Below are 19152 nucleotides of genomic sequence, written 5' to 3'. Positions count from 1 at the left end.
ATACATAAATAAACTCAGTGTCTGTAGGGGAAAGTCAGTATAGTAGACCAGGTACAAGATAATAGGGATTGAGGACTGGTGAACCTAGGAAGGGCATGCTCCACTCAAAGTCATTCAAAATCACATAGTTTAAAAACCCTGTGCTTGCCAAACAAGACCTGTTTGTGGACAAGATTCATTCTGTGATGCACTTCACTCTGGGGTTTTGCCATTTCTCTAGGTCCTACCTGGGGAAGCGGCTACACACCTTCCCTGCATTTGGATCTTCCCAGTCTCTGTTGTTTCTTTCATCCTCCCTGCTGGGCTCAGTCCTGGGAAGTAAACAGGTAGGCAGGTAACCCCTTCTTTCCAGGAAATCATTTTCACTTAAATTCTCCTCTGGGGGCTTCCCTGGTGGCGCAGTGGTTGGGAGTCTGCCTGCCGGTGCAGGGGACACGGGTTCGAGCCCTGGTCTGGGAAGATCCCACATGTCGCGGAGCAACTGGGCCCGTGAGCCACAATTACTGAGCCTGCGCGTCTGGAGCCTGTGCTCCACAACAAGAGAGGCCACGATAGTGAGAGGCCCGCGCACCGCGGTGAAGAGTGGCCCCCACTTGCCACAACTGGAGAAAGCCCTCGCACGGAGACGAGGACCCAACACAGCCAAAAATAAATAAATAAATAAATTCTCCTCTGACTCTCTCATCTTCCTAACCCAGAGGATTTTTCCAATTTCAGGATATGGGAAGTAGAAAGCTTTCTACCATTTGCAGACTCCCAAATCAATTGTATTTACTAAGCACAAGCATTTTTTCCACTTCTTCTGGGGCCTTAGCCCAAAACTCAAAGCCAAGAAAAGACTCTTGGCTTCTCTCTTTCTGCTGCATTACCTTTCTTAAGATGATGGACATAACATTCCTCAGCTGTTGCATGAAGAGGGAGAAGGCTCATGGGGTGAAATAGGGGAAAATGTTATCCTGCTATAGAAGAAATATAGTGTCCAGAACAAGGGAGCGTTCATCAGACTACACAGGGAATGTCTTGTATGTTGCTGTGTATCTCATCTTAGAAAGAATATATTTATCCACAGAAGATCCAGGGAGGTAAAGGGATTCTGAATCACATTATATAAGTATCTAATCAATAAGACTTCTATACAACATTCAGCATCCAAGGCTGAGGATGTAACAGTCAAGATAAGTTAGTTTATGCTGTGATAGTAAATGACCTCTGCTCTATGCACAGCTGGGTTGGCCCATGCTCTGGCTGGCAGCGAGCTTTAACATCTGGGACCCGACTGGGGCAGCGGGGACCTGCGTGCAGTGGGCACGACCAATGCACTGGGCTGGAGGCTGAGCCTAGTGCCCCGGGTGGGACACAGCTGACACCTCCAGATAAGGCCCAGGGCGGCCAGGGGACCTCCGGTGCCAGACGAAAATATCTTCCTGTTTGCGCCTAACCTCATCAGTTATGCACAGATTGTCTTCGCCATCATTTCTTTCTACTTCATGCTCTGCTGCCCCCTCACGGCCTCCTCCTTCTACCTGCTCAGTGGACTTCTGGACGCTTTTGATGGACACGCTGTTTGAGTCCTTAATCAAGGGACCGGGTTTGGGGCCATGCTGGACATGCGGGCAGACTGCTGCTCCACAATGTGTCTGCTTGTCAACCTGGCCCTGCTGTACCCTCACGCCACCCTTCTCTTCCAGCTCAACATGAGCTTGGATGTGGCCAGCCACTGGCTGCACCTCCACAGTTCTGTGGTCCGAGGCAGTGAAAGTCACAAGATGATTAAGCTGTCTGGAAATCCAGTGCGTTGCATCTACTACACCTCCAGACCTGCTCTATTTATCCTGGGTGCTGGAAATGAGCCCTTCTACTGCCTTCTCCTCTGTCATGTTCTCTGTAATCCTGGGGACCAGTCCCACCCCTGTGATCTCTCAGGGACCTTTAGTTGGCTTTGTGGGTCTTTTCCGAACGCGCCTCTGGATCACCACCTGATCACAGCCGCCTGCAACATGGCTGACTTGGACGCAGCAGATCGTGCCAAGAAGACGTGACCCTGGAACCCCCAGTCCCTGGCTGCCCACCGGCCCTGGGAGTCTCACTGTGCCACGTGGCTCCCCTGTCCCTCCTAGGAGGTCCCAGGCTCACATCTTCCCAATGTGTCATCTAACCTGCTGGGAAGGGGGGCCAGCCTCTTTGGTGATGTCATGTTCTCCGTAATCCTGGGGACCGGTCCCACCCCTGTGATCTCCAGGGACCTGGACTTCAAATCAGGAAGGACGCTCAGGAGGCCCCACCCACCCACACGGGCAGTGCTCCCGGGGCCCCAAGAGAGCTGTCTGAGGACGGGGTATTGTCACACCCGCTGGCTCAGCCCTGGGATCTGGCTTGGCCTGAGACCTTAGGGACACTTGAGCGAGGGAGGTGGGGTAGGGGCCAGGTTTCCCAAAAGGCAGGGATTCAGACCTCTGCCCCTGGCTAGAGGAATCCTGTGGGTCTAGTGGTCAGGAGAGAAGGGGCTGTCGAGATCCCCATTGCAACCTCCTCTGTCCTGGCTCTGAAAACCTTGATAATGAAGGTAGGAGGGTCACTGGAAAACAAACTAACAAGCAAACAAAAAAACCCTCAAAAATCTTGTTGACTTACAAAATTAAAAATTTATTTCTTGCTCCTGTTACATGCCCATCACGTTTCATTCTTTTCTAGGGAGATGGAGTCAGCTTTACTCTGCAACACACACAAACATTTTAGCCAAGAGGAAATTGACAAGGGGAACCCTGACTCTTAAAGCAATTGCTAATATTTGCTAAAGTAAATCACATGGCCTGAGATGGCAAAATGAGGAGAGCTATTTCATGATGGGAAATCAGAATACTTCATGGACAGTTATATAATCTACCATGTGGGAAGTCCTGTAGCATCTTCTTTGGGGGTCCTCTGTGGATCATCTAAGGACCCCCAGGGATTTACATGGTTCAAAATGAGGTCTCATACAAGGCATAGTAATATTTAATACATATTAGCTGTTATTGTTATTAATATTTCATTAAGAAGGGAACATTCTATATGTTACCTATATATAAATCTTTTGAGGATGAACAGGAGAAATTTCTGGTATTTTTTTTTAATTGAAGTATAGTTAATTTACAATGTTGTGTTAGTTTCAAGTGCACATCAAAGTGATTCAGTTATTTATATATATATATTCTTTTTCAGATTCTTTTCCATTATAGGTTGTTACAGGACATTAAGTATAGTTCTCTGTGCTATACAGTAGGTCATTGCTTACCTATTTTATATATAGTAGTGTGTACAAGTTAATCCCAAACTGCCAATTTATCTCTCCCCCCCTTACCTCTGCTAACCCCTTTGGTAACTATAAATTTGTTTTCTATGTCTGTGAGTCTATTTCTCTGGTATTTCTTGCTTGAACAGCAAAAGACACACTGGTGTGCTAGTCTCCAGCAAGCTACCATATTACATAAGGAATGGTTGAGTAATTCAGAATATTCAGCACGAGGAAGAGAAGCCACAGGTGGGACAATACGGCTGTTTTCAAATATATGAAAGTCTTTATGTGAAAACAAATTACACGAACAACGTGCAGGTCCTCGGGAGACAGCCCTGGTAGTGGAATAAATTTGTCTGGCAGGCTTAATTCTTCCAGAACCTGCCTTTAGTGTCATGAAGCACAATGAGCTTTGTGGTGGTTGAAGAACCAATAATAATGAAACTTACACTTATATAGTCCTTAGTATATGCCAGGCATTGTTCCAAGTCTTTACATATACTAATTTAAGCTCTAAACAATCCTATGAGATAGGAACTATTATTTTCCCATTTTTCAGGTGGAAAAAATGAAGTACAGATTAAGGAACTGCTAAAGTCACACATCTGTAAGTGGTAGAGCCAATGATTGAACTTGCCAATCTGTCTCTCGGGTGCATCCTCTTAACCCTTGTGCTATATTGCCTTTGTATAGTTGGAATTCACTTGGAAAGCCTTATTTAATCAGTCTTATAACTGGTCATCGAATTTCTGATCTTTGTTTCGCCTCTGGGTCTTCTGTGCAACTCTACAACAAGACACTTTAAAAAAAGTTGAAGTATAGTTGATATACAGTGTTGTGTTTCAGGTGTACAGCAAAGTGATTCAGTTTTTTATATATATATATATATTTTTTTTTTTTTTTTTCAGATTCTTTTCCATTATAGATTCTTACAAGATACTGAATATAGTTCCCTGTACTATACAGTAGGTCCTTTTTGTTAATCTATTTTATGTATAGTAGTGTGTATCTGTTAACACCATACTCCTAATTTATCCACCCCCCCTTTCCCCTTTGGTAACCATAAGTTTGTTTTCTATGTCTGTGGGTCTGTTTCTGTTTTGTAAATAAATTCATTTGTATTATTTTTTAGATTCCAGTGATGTCATATAATATTTGTCTTTCTCTGTCTGACTTACTTCAATTAATATGATATTCTCTAGGTCCATCCATGTTGCTGCAAATGGCAAGATTTCATTCCTTTATGGTTGAGTAATATTCCATTGTATATATATACCACATCTTCTTTATTCATTCATCTGTTAATGGACACTTAGGTTGCTTCCATGTCTTGGCTACTGTAAATAATTCTGCTATGAACGTTGGGGTGCATGTATCTTTTTGAATTAGATTTTTTCATCTTTTCCAGATATATGCCCAGGAGTGGGATCACTGGATCATAGGGTAGCTCTATTTTTAGTGTTCTTTTGTTTTTTGGCCTTGCCCCACGGCTTGTGAGATCTTAGTTCCCTGACCAGGGATTGAACATGGGCCCTCAGCCATGAGAGCACGGAGTTCTAACCACTGGACCGCCAGGGAATTGCCTATTTTTAGTTTTTAAAGGAACCTCCATACTGTTCTCTATGGTGGTTGCACCAAATTACATTCCTACCAACAGTGCAAGAGAGTTCCCTTTTCTCCACACCCTCTCCAGCATTTACTGTTTGTAGACCTTTCAAAATTTTTATTTATTTATTTATTTATTTATTTATTTTTGGCTGCGTTGGGTCTTTGTTTCTGTGCGGGCTTTCTCTAGTTGTGGCAAGCGGGGGCTGCTCTTCGTTGTGGCGTGCGGGCTTCTCATTGCGGTGGCTTCTCTTGTTGGGAGCACGGGCTCTAGGCGCATGGGCTTCAGTAGTTGTGGCATGTGGGCTTCAGTAGTTGTGGCACGTGGGCTCAGTAGTTGTGGCTCGTGGGCTCTAGAGCTCAGGCTCAGTAGTTGTGGCGCATGGGCTTAGTTGCTCCACGGCATGTGGGATCTTCCTGGACCAGGGCTGGAACCCGTGTCCGCTGCATTGGCAGGCGGATTCTTAACCACTGCGCCACCAGGGAAGCCCCATGTAGACCTTTTGACGATGGCCACTCTGACCGGTGTGAGGTGATACCTCACTGTAGTTTTGATTTGCATTTCTCTAATAATTAGCGACATTGAGCATCCTTACATGCACCTCGTGGCCATCTGTGGGTCTTCTGTGGAGAAATGTCTATTTAGGTGTTCTGCCCATTTTTTGAATGGGTTGTTTACTGTTTTGACATTGAGTTGTATGAGCTATTTGTATATTTTGGAAATTAGCCCCTTGTCAGTCCCATTGTTGGCAAATATTTTCTCCCAGTCCATAGGTAAGACACACCTTTTAAATTATACTCAATTTCTACCCCTTTGGTTTGTCACTCAGAATGAGTTGTCTGTAGTGACCTCTCACACAGCTGGGGGGGGTCTATGACCGAGGCTGGAGAGCTGGGAGACAAGTTTGGAATTGGTGTGGTAGAGAGGTGGCAGTGGTGGCGGGGGAGGGCAGCTGGAACTTGACTCTGGGTTTGGTAGGTTGGCCTGTGGTCATGGGGTGGAGAACAAAGTGAGAATGCCATTTGAGAGCCAGATCCACAGTGAGCCAAGCTCCAGTCAAAGGGGTCTAGCAGCAAGATCTGGGGCACAGCAATGATTTGGCAACAGGCTGGCAGCGGGAGGCTGACAGATGAACTGGCAGGTCCAGGAAGGAAGATGTAAGTTAAAACCTGCAGAGATTCCTGAGACGGAGGGCCCAGTGGGAAGAACCTTTCATAGGACCCTGCTGGCCTCACCTAGCAAGTAAAGCCAGGTTGAACATAAGTGACTTTCTCCTTGCTGTTAGTATTTCTCTACAGAGCAGCAATCCGGCGCAAAGCCCTCCTGACAGAGTCTTAGGACCCTCTTCACTCAAGTACTGGGGAGACTGGGTAGTGTGTAGTGGTTATGTGCCTTGACCCTGATGCCTGGGTTCAAATTCCAGCTCTGGCTCAGTGACACTGGGGGATAAATTACCTAACCTCTTAGCGTCTTAGTTTCTTCATCTATAAAATAAAAAGATAACAGTGTTACTCCTGAATCAGCGTAGCACAGTGATTAAAGAGCACTGCCTCTGGAGTCAGGATGCTTGATTTATGTCCTTAATCTTCCACTTATGTCTGTGGGACCTCAGGCAAGTTACCAGATGTCTTGCTCCAGGTTTAAGGTCTATAAAATGGACACAAAATAATAGGCACTTATGACCTAGGGCTGTGACAAGAATTAATATTATATATAACATAATAATAATGTAATTATATATTATATAATAAAATATATATATACACACATACAGAGAGAGAGAGACAGAGAGAGAGAGAGAAACACTGGCGCATAGCAAATACTCAATAAATGTTAATTATAGTCTATACTGCCCATATCAGAAGACCAAACTCAGAAGGCTCCCACAAGCAGGATCCCCTTTACCCATCGAACCTGATGAGCAATACTTGGGCGGAATAAACTCAGTGTTCAGTTCCAGTCCCTTCATCCAGTTGGAGCAGGAAGAAAGTTGCACTCCCCCTGGCAGTCAACTTTGCACAGAGGAAAGACACAGTCAAAGGCATCCAAAGTAGAGACTTGCCTACTAATCCCAAGGCAACTCTAAGAAGGAGTGATTGTGGTTAGGAAGGTGGCGTGAAGAGTGGGAATGACACAGTCTTGTTTATCCCCACTACCAGATGTGCAAATCAGAGCAAAGTTCTAAGCAAGATATCATCATTATATCACTACATTTGGAGGGTAGAGCTTAACAAATTGTTACCTTGCTTTTTAGTGTTTCACAGTGAAAAGACCTAGGGTGGGAGTTCAACACCTTCATCTCCCGCGGAAGCACCTCTATCATAGACTGTTATTCCAGGAGCAATTTGTAAGTAGTCTTTTGTTCGTGGAGAATAATGGGTCATGCCAGGTAAACATGAAGAATGTTGATTTCTTTCCTCCCAGTTCTTTTTTTTAACTGCTTGGGAACTTTTTTTTTTGTCTGAGAGCAAGCTTGTAAAAAAAAATGCTGCTGCCTCTTTTCAATAACTGTTAAGATGTTATAAGTTAATAACCATGTTAACTAGTAAAATTTGGAGATAAGATGATTCTTTCACTTGTAAGAATGTACTAGTGTCACACATAATGCCATGTTAGTCCTCACCATTTATTCTTCTCTCAATACAATTGTTACTGAGTGCAAGCTCACTCTACTTGCCACATGACAGGCCAATAAATCGGGAGGTGAGGTGTTGAGGCAAGGAATAGTGACTTTATTCAGAAAGCCGGGCGTCTGAGAAGATGGCAGACTAGCATCCTAGAGTACCATCTTATCAGGGTCTGGATGATAGTTTCTTTTATAGAACAGAGAGGGGGAGGCGGTGAGGAAGTAAAGTAAAAGTAAAAAGGCCATAAGTCTTGCAAAATATCTCCTGGTTTGGTCAGCCTTGGGGAGGGGATGTGTTAATTTCTTCTTTCATACAGCCATTCACAGGTGGGCAGGGTCAGAATGTTTCCCTTAGAACTGAACAAAGGCACTTTAGTTTAACATTCAGGCAGAGGGGCAGGTTCCCCAAGGCAGGCCATTTTGTATGCTTAAAGCTATAGACAGCATCCTTTTAGTGATTATAGCAACAAAAAGCAACGGAGAACAAAGGTTAAAGTAAAAGAAACAGATCCAACGTAGAGTCAGATTTTGTTCTTCCCTGTTACACAATCTTTTGGTGTCTTAAATATTTCATAAGTGCCTATAGGGAGAAAGGAGTCAGGCACTCTGGGGCTGATATCTTGTCCCTTCTTCCCATTATTTTACATCTTTCTTTTCTGAACCTTGCCATTTCCAAGTCACTAGGCTTTCTTCTGTCTGTCCAGACACTTTATCCACTCTTCATTCAGCTGTGAGTCAGTCATTCAGTGATATTTACTCTCTATGTCTGGAATCGATACCTAACTCTGTGGAGGCCACGATATACAAGATGAAGCCACTTTGTAAGCAGATAGATTGCAGGGACCTTGGAGAAAGAGAACCAGGAATGGCTTTCTTGACACAAGAGAACTCATTTTGGCCTAAGCCTAGCCAAAATAAGTTTACAATGCTTGCCCTTGAACAGGTCTTGGTAATTAATGATCTTAAGGGAACAAGGGAATGCAGGAACAGAGAAAAGGCAGTCAAACGATACTGCAGTGACAAAGCAGAGTTCTAGTTCCTCCTTAAGGGATATACATAATAATATATCTTTGACTTCTGCAGGAATTAAGACCCCCACCCAGGTGGAGGACAGGATGATGATGTTGACCCTTCTTACTTCAGTCAACTAAGACTTGGACTCTCTGGACCTTTGCCCCAATTTTATGCTGAATTCTACTTTACTCAAGCCCCTTCTTGAATATGCATGTACCCTTAGCTTAAAACTTCCCCAGTTTGGCTGTTTGGGGGGACACTGCTTTGGGAAAGATCTCTGGTGTTCTTCTTACTTGCTGCAAGTAATAATAAATCCTTCCTTCTCCCAGTCTTTGGCTTGGTTGTGTCTATTGGCTCAACACCCACCAAGAGGCAAACCCAGTTTTCATGTAACAACTATGTTCAAGGAACCTACAGTCTGTATTAAATACAACAGAAATAAGCCTGAAATGATGATAGAAAGACAGTGATGGAGAAAGATAGTGTGAAGAATGGGGGTGGGGTGGGGGCATGAGGGTTAATGTTTGAAGTGAGAGCAGCATAATATCTGTGAACTATGGTTGAAGTGGTCACATCATTTAAAAAAATCCTGGTGAGGTTATATTAAATTACATTTCAAGGGTACACTTTGAAGTATGTGAAAGCATCCCTGATGAAGCAAGAGATAATTTGATGTGGAGCTAGAGCTGACTCTAGGTGGTACATGGATCTGGCTTTAGATAATAATAAACTAAATGTTAGGAAAGTATTCCCTTTCTAATCCTATTTTTTAAATATATTTTTAAAAATTTATTTATTTATTTGTCTGTGCCGGGTCTTAGTTGCAGCACATGGCATCTTCGTTGCCACGTGCGGGATCTTCAGTTGTGGCATGTGGGATATTGCAGCACGTGGGATCTAGTTCCCGGACCAGGGATCGAACCCGGGCCCCCTGCATTGGGAGCGCGGGGTCTTAGCCACTGGACCACCAGGGAAGTCCCCCTTTCTATTTTGAGCTGTATGTTTATAGACAAACAGAAAGTCTCATTTAGATGCTGCATGTCTTTTTTTTGTTGTTTTTTGTTTTGGCTAACACTCGGTAAACAACACACTTACTTTTTTCTTTTTAAACAAAGATTAAGCTCAGAAACTCAAGAGGTAGATTTCAGCTGGAATTTGGTAACTTTATTTTATTTTTCTTGCATTTATTCTAGTGTATCCTTTTACTTATGGTTAGTGAGTTATATACAGTTTCTTTTCCAAATAAATTATTTAAACAAATTGAGTTGATATAAAGAAACATGATAAGCAGATTAGAACCAAGGTGGTACAAGGTTATGGCAAAATGGGGAAAGTAGTATGGAAATGACTGAAGTTTAGTAAATAAGACACTATGCCTGGAATGAGAAAATCTGGGTTTGAGTCCCTGCAATACCACCAACTAGCTCTGTAACCTTGGGAAGTTCACCGAATCTCTCAGAACCTTAGTATTCTCGTCTGTAAAATAGGAAGAAGAATCTCTACACAAACTTCTTTGCAAGCTTGTGAGAATCTGATGAAGGAAGGTGTAAAGTGTGAACAAATGTTGACTTTATATTATGTGAAGCTGCAGAGAGGCAACATGGCTTGATGGTGAGTGTGTTAGGATGCGGAGGAGATTTGCCAACATTTACAGAGTACTTACTATGGGCAAAGTGCTGTAGATTTTTGAAAGTAGAAAAATGAATTCAATTTGGCCTTAGCCCTCAGAGTTTACTGTTTGTCTATGGACTAACACATAGATGTGTATTATTTTGTAGACTGTGATACATATTATAAATGGGTTTAAAACCCTAGGCAAAGGAAATAGGAAGAAGCTGATTACATGAGCGTTTGTGATAAGAAGAGCTACCATTATGGCCCTTCCAAGGGCTAGGGGGTCTGTTAGGTACTTTGCCATACTAGCTCATAACTCAGGAACTGAGATCAGAGAGGCTAAATAATTGTTCCATGGTTAATCATGGTGATGTTCATGAATAAATACTTATTATATGCCCAGTCCTGTGCTAAATTCTCTTATACATTGTTTCATTTAAGCCTTATCACAAGCCTGTGAGATAAGTCCTATCTCCCTTTTACAGATAAGCAAACTAAGACTCACAGAGATCAAGAGGCTTGCAGTTAGTGAATGGTGCTGTTGCAGTTTCATCCTGGGGTGTCGTTTTGATTCCAAAACCCATTTCTTCCAATTCTACGGCTTCCAATCAGCAGCTGAGTTGTGGGACTGAGGATGGCTGTGCACAAGGAAGGTCCATTCAGGGCTCTTGAAATGTTAGGTTCTAATCTCAGCTGGGCTTCTCTAAGTTTACTATGTCACAACTCCTCTTTTGTTTCATAATATGTGTTCCTAAACTCTGAAAAGGACCAAGTCCTAGGACCATGTGAGTAGCTAATATGGCTGCATGACACCATAAGGTGATATTGGTGAAGACATTTCAAAACTAGGCAAAAGAACTGGGTGAGAGGGCAAGGTAGGCTATCTACATCTAGTTTGCGGGGGCTAGAGGCTCTCTTTCCTGTGGGAACTTATAGGCTCAATTCTTGGTAAATACAAAGGGACCTTGTGCTAAATCCAATCATCTCCTCAATTTCGAAAGAGAAGACAGTAACGGCCAAAGGTCCCACAGCAGGCAGAGGAGTCAGAGGCCGCACAGCTCCCCTGTCTCAATGCTCATTGCCCAAGGGCAGCGGTTTCCAGTGTGCCCTCCAGATCAGCAGCCCCAGCACTACCTGGGAACTTGTTAGAAATGCCCACCTCAGAACCACAGAATCAGAGACGGTGGAGGTGGAGCTCAGCACTCTGTTCTAACAAGCCTTCCGAGTCATTCTGATGCATGCTCAGGTTTGAGAATGACTGCAAAGTATCTGCTATACACTATACGGCGCATGGCAGGAAGAACAGTGGAGGTTTAAGTCGTCCCCTCCAAACCCCCAGACATTCTTTTCCCTCTTTGTTCCCAGGAGAAGGGCTGAAGGGGCTCAGTGTAACACCCCCCCCGAGACCCACAGAACACTGAGATATTTTAGACAGGGGCATGAACCTATGGAACAAACACTGGCCGGGGGTTGGCAGCCTGGGTGTGCTCCCAGGTAGCCAGAGACAGGTGCTGTCTGGCCATCAGTGTGTGGAGGAGAAGGGCTGGGACCTGGGATACCATCAGGCTTCCCCATCCCCCAGTCCCCCAACACAGACAGAGCAGCCAGGAATCTAGAGAAGGCTCTTCTCCACACTGTCCCTCCGAGTCTGTGAGCCACGAGTTGGGCGCACTCAGAACCCTGCAGTGGATTTCCCAAAGGCAGGAGGCAGGAGGCCTGTGGAAGGAGGGCAGAGGACCAGAGCCGGTGGGATGCAAAGGTGTATGGAAGGCACCTGTGTGCCCCTGCTGACGATTTTTTGCTTTATGTTGAAGGGACGATAATATCTGAGGTGGGGAAATAATGGAAATTGATTTGCACTTTAGCAGTATCTCTGGCCGCTGCATTACGGATGGATTGGCGGAAGCCGGAGACTTGTGGGCAGGCGGTTATCACGCTAAATCTGAGTGGGAAATGAAAGCTGTGTGTGGTGTGGGAACAGATTTCAGAGAATCTGGATTGGGATATTTGGTTATGCCGGGGAGGCGAGGGAGGAGACAGCACCCACCGGGACTTAGTGAGTTGTAAACGTAGTGCCAAAGTCCTGGCTTCTGAAGTCCTGGAACCAGTCGGCTATAAGACCCTGAGGGCTGGATGACCTCCCCCCCTCCCCGCCCCACCTTTTCCTCCCAACCCAAGGAACCTGGGCTTTGGAGTCCGGCAGATGAGAGTTCAAAATTCCCGCTGGAATGTAACTTCTACCGGGGCAGGATTCTATCTCTGGTTCGCAGCTATATGCTGAGGGACTAAAACAGTGTCTGGCACATAGTAGGGGCTCAATAAACATTTGCTGAATGAATGAATCAATGAATGAATGGCCATACTCCAAGCCTCCCTTCCTCCCTTGTGCATACCCTACTTGGAACGGTTGTTGCTGAAGGAAATCACCTAGCCGCGAACTTGACGCACAGTAGGCGCTCAGCATGTTGTGTTTTTCCTTCCTCTCCACAGGAGACCGGGTCCCCAGGCGACCGCAAAAGAGGGGTTTTTGTCCCTTGCGTCTTCTCCACCTCCCTTCGCCCCCGCGGACCCCACGGGGTCTTAGGGAGCAAGCGGGCCGGGGAGGCGGCTGGGAGCGGAGCTACGGGGCGGGGAGAGGCGCGGGCGGACTGACAGGCGGCTAGCACGGGGCCGTTCTCCCCGCTTACGTAAGGCGCGAGTCCCGCGCGGCCGGCCGGGGCTCCGAATGGGGGCGGGCGGAGGCGGCGCCGCCCAGCGGGATCCGGGCTGGAAGCCTCGCGGAGCGCCGCGTCCCGGCGGAGGTGTGTGTTTATATGACTGCTCCGGGTGGAGAGGCGCCGAACTCCGGCTCCTCACAGCTGAGAGCGCATCCGTCAGCCCTCGGCGGAGGTGGGCGCTGGGCCGTCCGCGCGGCCGGCAGCCGCTGCGACTCCCCGGGAGGTGACAGCCGCCGGGGAGGGGCCGAGGCGCGGACCAAACGCTGCCCACGTGCGGGGACCCGGGTTGGGGCTCAGCCCCCAGGCCTCCCGGGGCGTGGGCGACTGGAGGCGCGTCTGGAGTCACCGCCTAGCCCGGTCCCCCCACTCGGGGGAGGCTGGCGTGGGGATGCCCTACTCCCTTCTCGGACAGGGCGTGGGGCGCGAGGTTTAGGAAGGGATCGAGGTGGGACGGGCCGGCTGGACCTCCGAGTCCCCGACGGCTGCCCCCGCCAGGGGCGAGCGCTCGGGCGTTCGCCAGAATCGCAGCGTGGGGGCGAGGAGGGCGGGGAGGTGTAGCGTGGCGCTTACTCCGCCTTCGAGCCGCCCCGCGGCGGGGCGGAGGCGAGGGGTTGTCTCAAAAGTCTCTCCTTCCCCTGCAGGGGCCGCGGCAAGTCCCCGCGCGAGCCCAGGGTGTCAGAGGCTGAGGCAGAAGAAGCAAAGTTCCCGGGGCTTCTCCGAGGCCGCTATCCGGGTTGCCAGTTCGGCCTCCCCCTCCTCGCCAAGGCAATGGCTTCCAAACTCCTGCGCGCGGTCATCCTTGGGCCGCCCGGCTCGGGCAAGGGCACCGTGTGCCAGAGGATCGCCGAGAACTTTGGCCTCCAGCATCTCTCCAGCGGCCACTTCTTGCGGGAGAACATCAAGGCCAACACGGGTGAGGACGTGCGGAGGCGAGGGGCGGGGTGAGCCGACGCGGGATCGGGTGAGGCCGGGAGGCGAAGGGCCGGCGAGGGGCCGGGTCTCTTCGGTTCCCCGGGCGCCCTTCCCCCGCCCACATGTGGTAGTGCAGGCTCCTACGTGCCGGGGTGCATGCAGCCGGTGGCCCGCGGCCGTGCGGCTTAACCGCGCCAGGGAGGAGGCCGAGGCTTGTTGGGAGGAGGGTGGGAGGTGCACGCGGCCCCTCTCTCCGCGCGGGCTGCTCTTGCCGTGGCGAGAAGCCGGTTACCACCCAGCTGAGGAGCGAGATCCAGGCAGCTGAAAGCCCCGAGCTTCCCTCTCGCCCGGCTTCCTTAAGGCCAAGCCATCCCCGTCCCTCGGCCACCTCCTACCCCGTCCACCGCGTCCCTGGTGACCCGCAGCGTCCCCTCCTCTCGCCCGAGGCCCCCGGGCCGAGCGCCGCCCACCTGTGGGAGTCGGGCGGGGCCGCGCGCTGGGGAACCTGTGGCGCCGCGGGGCTCGCAGCCGCGCGCTGCTCCAGCCCCTCTGCGCCGCCTGGGACCTCTGGGCAGAGCCCTGGGTGGCTTTGAAAGGCCTGTCTGTTCCCTGCCGCCTTCTAAGGTAAACTCTCACCACTAACTCCCCCCCTCCTCTCCTAAGGGCCTGGCCGTTAGGAGACAAGGAGGAGACTCGTTCTGATAAATTACATTTTTGAATCCAGCTTCCCTGGAAATGGCTTCTTGAGAATGCCTCCTTTGGCTTGCGTGGTGAATTGGGGGCTATAGATCGCTTGCTCTCTTAGCCGTTCAGTACGGCCCTTCTCCCCTCTCCTCCCACCCCACGTTCACACCAGTTCATAATGAATTGGCGTTCAAAGGCGAGAGGTAGCTGTGGTGCTGCTGCGAGGTATATACATGGCCCTTCTGGGATGCAGATGCTCATAATTGGCAACTCTTTTATGAAAACTTGTTATTGCAAACGGGGTGCTACACTGTGGCTTCTGTTCTCATCAGTGGCCTGGGTGGTTATGGCCTATTATGGGCTAATTATCCAGGGATCTTCATTACAGAAGCACAGATTAGTTTGGCGAGGTAGGTGGAGGACGGTGCTGGAAAACAGAAAGCCTGAAAGCGGGGAATTAAAATGTATCTCAAAGGCGGAGTTTTGTTCATTATCTCTTAAGCAGGTTGTAAAAGCAAGCTTTTATTTTGATCTTCAAGAATCCTGTCACCCTCCCTCAACATACACAAGGCCGAGTTCTGTGTACCAGATTGCACCTGGAATTTTCTCTTGTGGGTATTGTTACCACGATTGGGTCTATTTTAATTTTAATACCACATTCAAATGCATTTTATTCCTTCTGTGTTTGGAATGCAGTTTGGGTAGAGGGGGAGAACTGTGTGAGAGGGAAGGCTGGCTCTCTACCCAAGGGTTTTGTGGTCAGGTGGGGCTTCTCCTGGTAGGCATAATGAGGGGAGGAAACTGCTGGGTGGGAGCCCATTTTTCTGCATTCTCTATAGCGACTGACTTGGTAACTTGTTTCTTCTGGCATGAAGGGCTTCACACCATCCATCCTGGTTCTGGATTAGTGGCTCTTTCCATTTTTAAAGAGAATATGATGGGAAATAGTTTATTTCTGCACTTTTTTAGGGGTTTTGAAAACTTTCCACTTGCTGTTTTCCCTTATTTTGTTCATTTTAACTTTCCTTTGTTCTGAATTTTAGTTTCCATTCTCTTTCAAATGCTTTCATTTCCCTCCCAGGAGTAAGAAGTGACTCTGCAATGTTTAAATTATCTTTTTCTGTTGGGAAGCAAGTAGTTTATGCATGAACAATTAAAAAGCTTTATCAGGGAAAGAAGAAGAAGAGGAGGAATAAAGGACAGTGATTCGTTTTTAAAGTGTCCTGTTTCTAGTGGACTTGGAGGATGTTCTCAGATTATTTTTTCTCTCTCAGAAGGTCTAAGAGTCTTACCGGCTCATTGCCTGGTAAATAAGAAAACATTCCACAGCATTTATTTTTCTGTTAGCGGCTGTTTGCTTTTCCCTAATTTCCTGGTAGAGAAGCACAAGGATCCCTCTGTAGGTACGTACCCTTCTATAATTGAAGGTTTGAAGGAGATGATGAAGTGCAGCAAAACCCCAGGAAATAAAACCTTGGTAGGAATTTGAGTTGGAAAGTAGCTCGGGCCATCTGCTGCAGCCTGGATTGGGGCATACTCCTGTCCGGGTGGTTTTCCTGCAGCCACTCCCTGGTGGCTCCTCCAGGGAAGGGCTGGCTACTCATTGCTTTTGGGCAGTCTTCCCTCACCTGCCCTGGCAGAATTCGTCTCTTTCCTCTGCACATAGCTTGTGGATTCTGTTGCTGCCGTCACACACAGTTATGAGGCAGTGCAGCAAATGTCTTCTGATTTATCCAGTAGAGACTTACTGAGTACCTGCTATCTATCAGTGTTCTAGGTGCTGGGGGCTAGAGTGATATTTTTTCTACCTTCACCATGTTCCGGTTTCTGCTGAGAGACTTAAAGGACAGGGATCTGACAAATTGCCTAATGCATAAAAGGAGTTCAACAAGTCTGATGAAGGCATGGGTCACGGATTCTATCTACATTTTTTCCAGAAAAAGTCAAACAGCCTCTAGCGATCAAGTCCATTCTGCTTAATTAGCTCTATGATTTATGGTAAAAGTTTGTATTTACTGTGTATCTGAGATTAGCCTCATGATAGATGCCACCCATTGGCTCTGCCTAGTCTGCCTGGAGCAGTGCAGGCTGAGACTTATCAAATACCTTATTGGAAGACCCACCCCCAAGTCTTTGGCTCACATTTTCTTTAGCAAGTGAGTGAGTAAATAGATGGGAGAGTTCTCTTAGGTTGCCAGAAGCGGGGTCCTACACTCTGTCATAAAGAATATTAGCTTTCCTTGGGGCCTCCCTGGTGGCGCAGTGGTTAAGAATCCGCCTGCCAATGCAGGGGGACATGGGTTTGAGCCCTGGTCCAGGAAGATCCCTCATGCCGCAGAGCAGCTAAACCTGTGCACCAGAACTACTGAGCGCGCATGCCACAGCTACTGAAGTTCGTGCGCCTAGAGCTGGTGCTCCTCAACAAGAGAAGCCACCGCAGTGAGAAGCCCGCGCACCGCAACAAAGAGTAGCCCCCGCTCACTGCAACGAGAGAAAGCCCATGCACAGCAACGAAGACCCAACGCAGCCAAAAATAAATAAAATAAATTTATTAAAAAAAAAAAGAATATTAGCTTTTCTCTATGTGTGTGTGCGTGTGTTGTTTGCATACATATGCATGAGCCTGTGTGTGCACGCGAGTGCATGCGCACACACAGGAACACACACAGAGCTGGCACTCAGTAGTGAGTTCCATTAAAACATATTTAGCGGTAGCTTCTTTTGTTGAGTGATGGGTGACTGAAACTTCCCTCTGAAGGATATGAGAATCCTGTTTTAAGGGTTGTACTAGATCTACTATCTCAAGTGCAGGAAAATTGGAAAGTTTCCATTTGGAAGCATCCTGGACTTGAGAGAAAAGATGTTCAAGAACAAACCTGTTTCTGCTCTTAATATTAACTGCAACTCTTGCTGAGGTTTGCAGATGGGACTGGCATTTCAAATTAGTCAGTGGGCTGAGCCTCTCCTCTGAAAAGATGACCTAGTTCAGAGGGCTTAAGTTTTTTTTGTTTTTTGTTTTTTTATACTCATTAAGTATAAATGTGTGTCTTTTCTTATGTATGAATGAAAACTTCTGAGAATTGGAGAAGTATTAAAGAGACTGATGTTCAACAGTGTATCTAAAACAACTTTAAATAGTTCACCTTTTTGTAGATCATACAAAGTCTTGGCTTATTCTGCAATATCTGGAGTATGGTATATTCCATTTTTTTTTTTTTCCCTAGCTTGGTGAGACTCGGGATGTAGCCCAGGTCAAGGGTCTGACCAGCTTGGAGGCGTCTGTCCAGTCTACAGGTCCACTTCCACATCCCCCTATTTTTTCTGGTTTCTTTGTCTGAGGGTTTTCATGTGTACTTCGGGAGAACTATTTGACTTGAATAAGGTGTCCCATGACAGTAAGACTGACTTTGTCACATGCACAGCTGAATCTGAGCATCCTTCCGGTGTGGTCATTTTTTTAAAGTAGCTTTTTCCGATCAAAGTCACGCCTTGTAGAAAATTTGGAAAATGCGAAGCTGTGGAAGAAACTGAAAAGGCAAGTGAAAATTACCCACAATTCCACCCCAACACTTGGAAATTCCAACAGAAGTTATTTTACTTTTTTTCTTTTCTGTGTATTTGCCCCGCTACCCCCAACAAACTTGGTGTTCCATTAGTTGATAACCGTTCCCCCTCCCACTTAGATATGTATTGTAAGCATTTTCCTGTGTTCTTAAAGCTTCTTCAAAAACATTTAAAATTTCTGTATTATAGTCCGTTCAGATATTCTTTTGAGTATCTTTTGAGTACTCAGATATCCCTTTGTTCTTTTCTTTTTTTCTTTTTTTGTCTGCGTCGGGTCTTCGTTGCTGCATGCAGGCTTTCTTCTAGTTGCAACGAGCAGGGGCTACTCTTCGTTGCAGTGCGCGGGCTTCTCATTGTCGTGGCTTCTCTTGTTGCAGATCACGGGCTCTAGGCACGCGGGCTTCAGTAGTTGTGGCTCGTAGGCTCAGTAGTTGTGGCTCACGGGCTCTAGAGCACAGGCTCAGAAGTTGTGGCGCACGGGCTTAGTTGCTCCGCGGCATGTGGGATCTTCCCAGACCAGGGCTCGAACTTGTGTCCCCTGCATTGGCAGGTGGATTCTTAACCCCTGCATCCCTAGGGAAGTCCCTCCCTTTGTTCTTAGAGGTGAGAGTCCACAGCAAGTTGAGGGGATGCGGGCATTGAGGAGACAGGAGATAGCACATGCGGAATAAGCAGCATAGTATTTGATAAAGGTGCCTGTTATGAAGGACGTGAAAGGGTGATGAGTTAGTGATGAGGCTAAGGTGATTATTCTAGGCTGTGTGGTTAGGGAATGCCTGTCTGGGAGGTGAGTAACCACAGGGATGAACATATAATGATCCAGGAGCAGAGTGTTCCAGGGAGAAGGGGCAGCAAGTGCGAAGGCCCTAAGGCCCTAGCATAGCTTGTTTGAGGAACAGAAAGACAGGGAATGTGACTGGTGCCTGGTGAGCAAGGGGCATGTCGAAGGAAGTTAGGTGGAGCCTTGAGGGTCCTGGGAAAGATTGGATTTTAAAGGCACTGGAAAGCTATTGAAGGGTTTTATATGACAGCAGCACAAGTGGATTGACCTTCTAAAGGTTGACTTGGGATTCTGTGTGAGGTGACAAGAGTGGTACCAGGGACACCAGGTGGATGAAGAGAGTGGACCGTGGCTTGGACT

General features: G+C 47.2%; 1 protein-coding gene and 1 pseudogene across 8 annotated transcripts in view; both read left to right on the top strand.

The window, feature by feature from the left end:
• Positions 1-386: 386 nt before the first annotated feature.
• On the top strand, positions 387-8851 carry LOC309657070 (CDP-diacylglycerol--inositol 3-phosphatidyltransferase pseudogene; annotated as a pseudogene). The gene has a single exon. The product of its transcript is annotated as a CDP-diacylglycerol--inositol 3-phosphatidyltransferase pseudogene (transcript).
• A 3972-nt stretch (positions 8852-12823) lies between these two features.
• The window catches only part of AK4 (adenylate kinase 4), a gene marked incomplete at its 3' end in the record, with an annotated part of 74605 nt that continues 68276 nt past the window's right edge, over positions 12824-19152 (top strand). Inside the window, exons 1-2 of one of the 7 annotated variants that reach the window (XM_082453842.1) lie at positions 12824-13023; positions 13493-13764. In XM_082453842.1, the coding sequence (XP_082309968.1) occupies positions 12860-13023; positions 13493-13764 (436 nt within the window). In that variant the 5' untranslated portion in view covers positions 12824-12859. Of the gene's footprint in view, positions 13075-13492; positions 13765-19152 lie in introns of all 7 variants that reach the window. The other 6 variants (XM_082453843.1, XM_082453839.1, XM_082453838.1 and 3 more) reach the window with 6 other exon arrangements.

The sequence above is a fragment of the Balaenoptera physalus genome (genome assembly GCF_965194825.1).
Source record: "Balaenoptera physalus genome assembly, chromosome: 1".
Taxonomy (NCBI): domain Eukaryota; kingdom Metazoa; phylum Chordata; class Mammalia; order Artiodactyla; family Balaenopteridae; genus Balaenoptera; species Balaenoptera physalus.
This window is presented reverse-complemented; position numbering and strand designations above follow the sequence as displayed.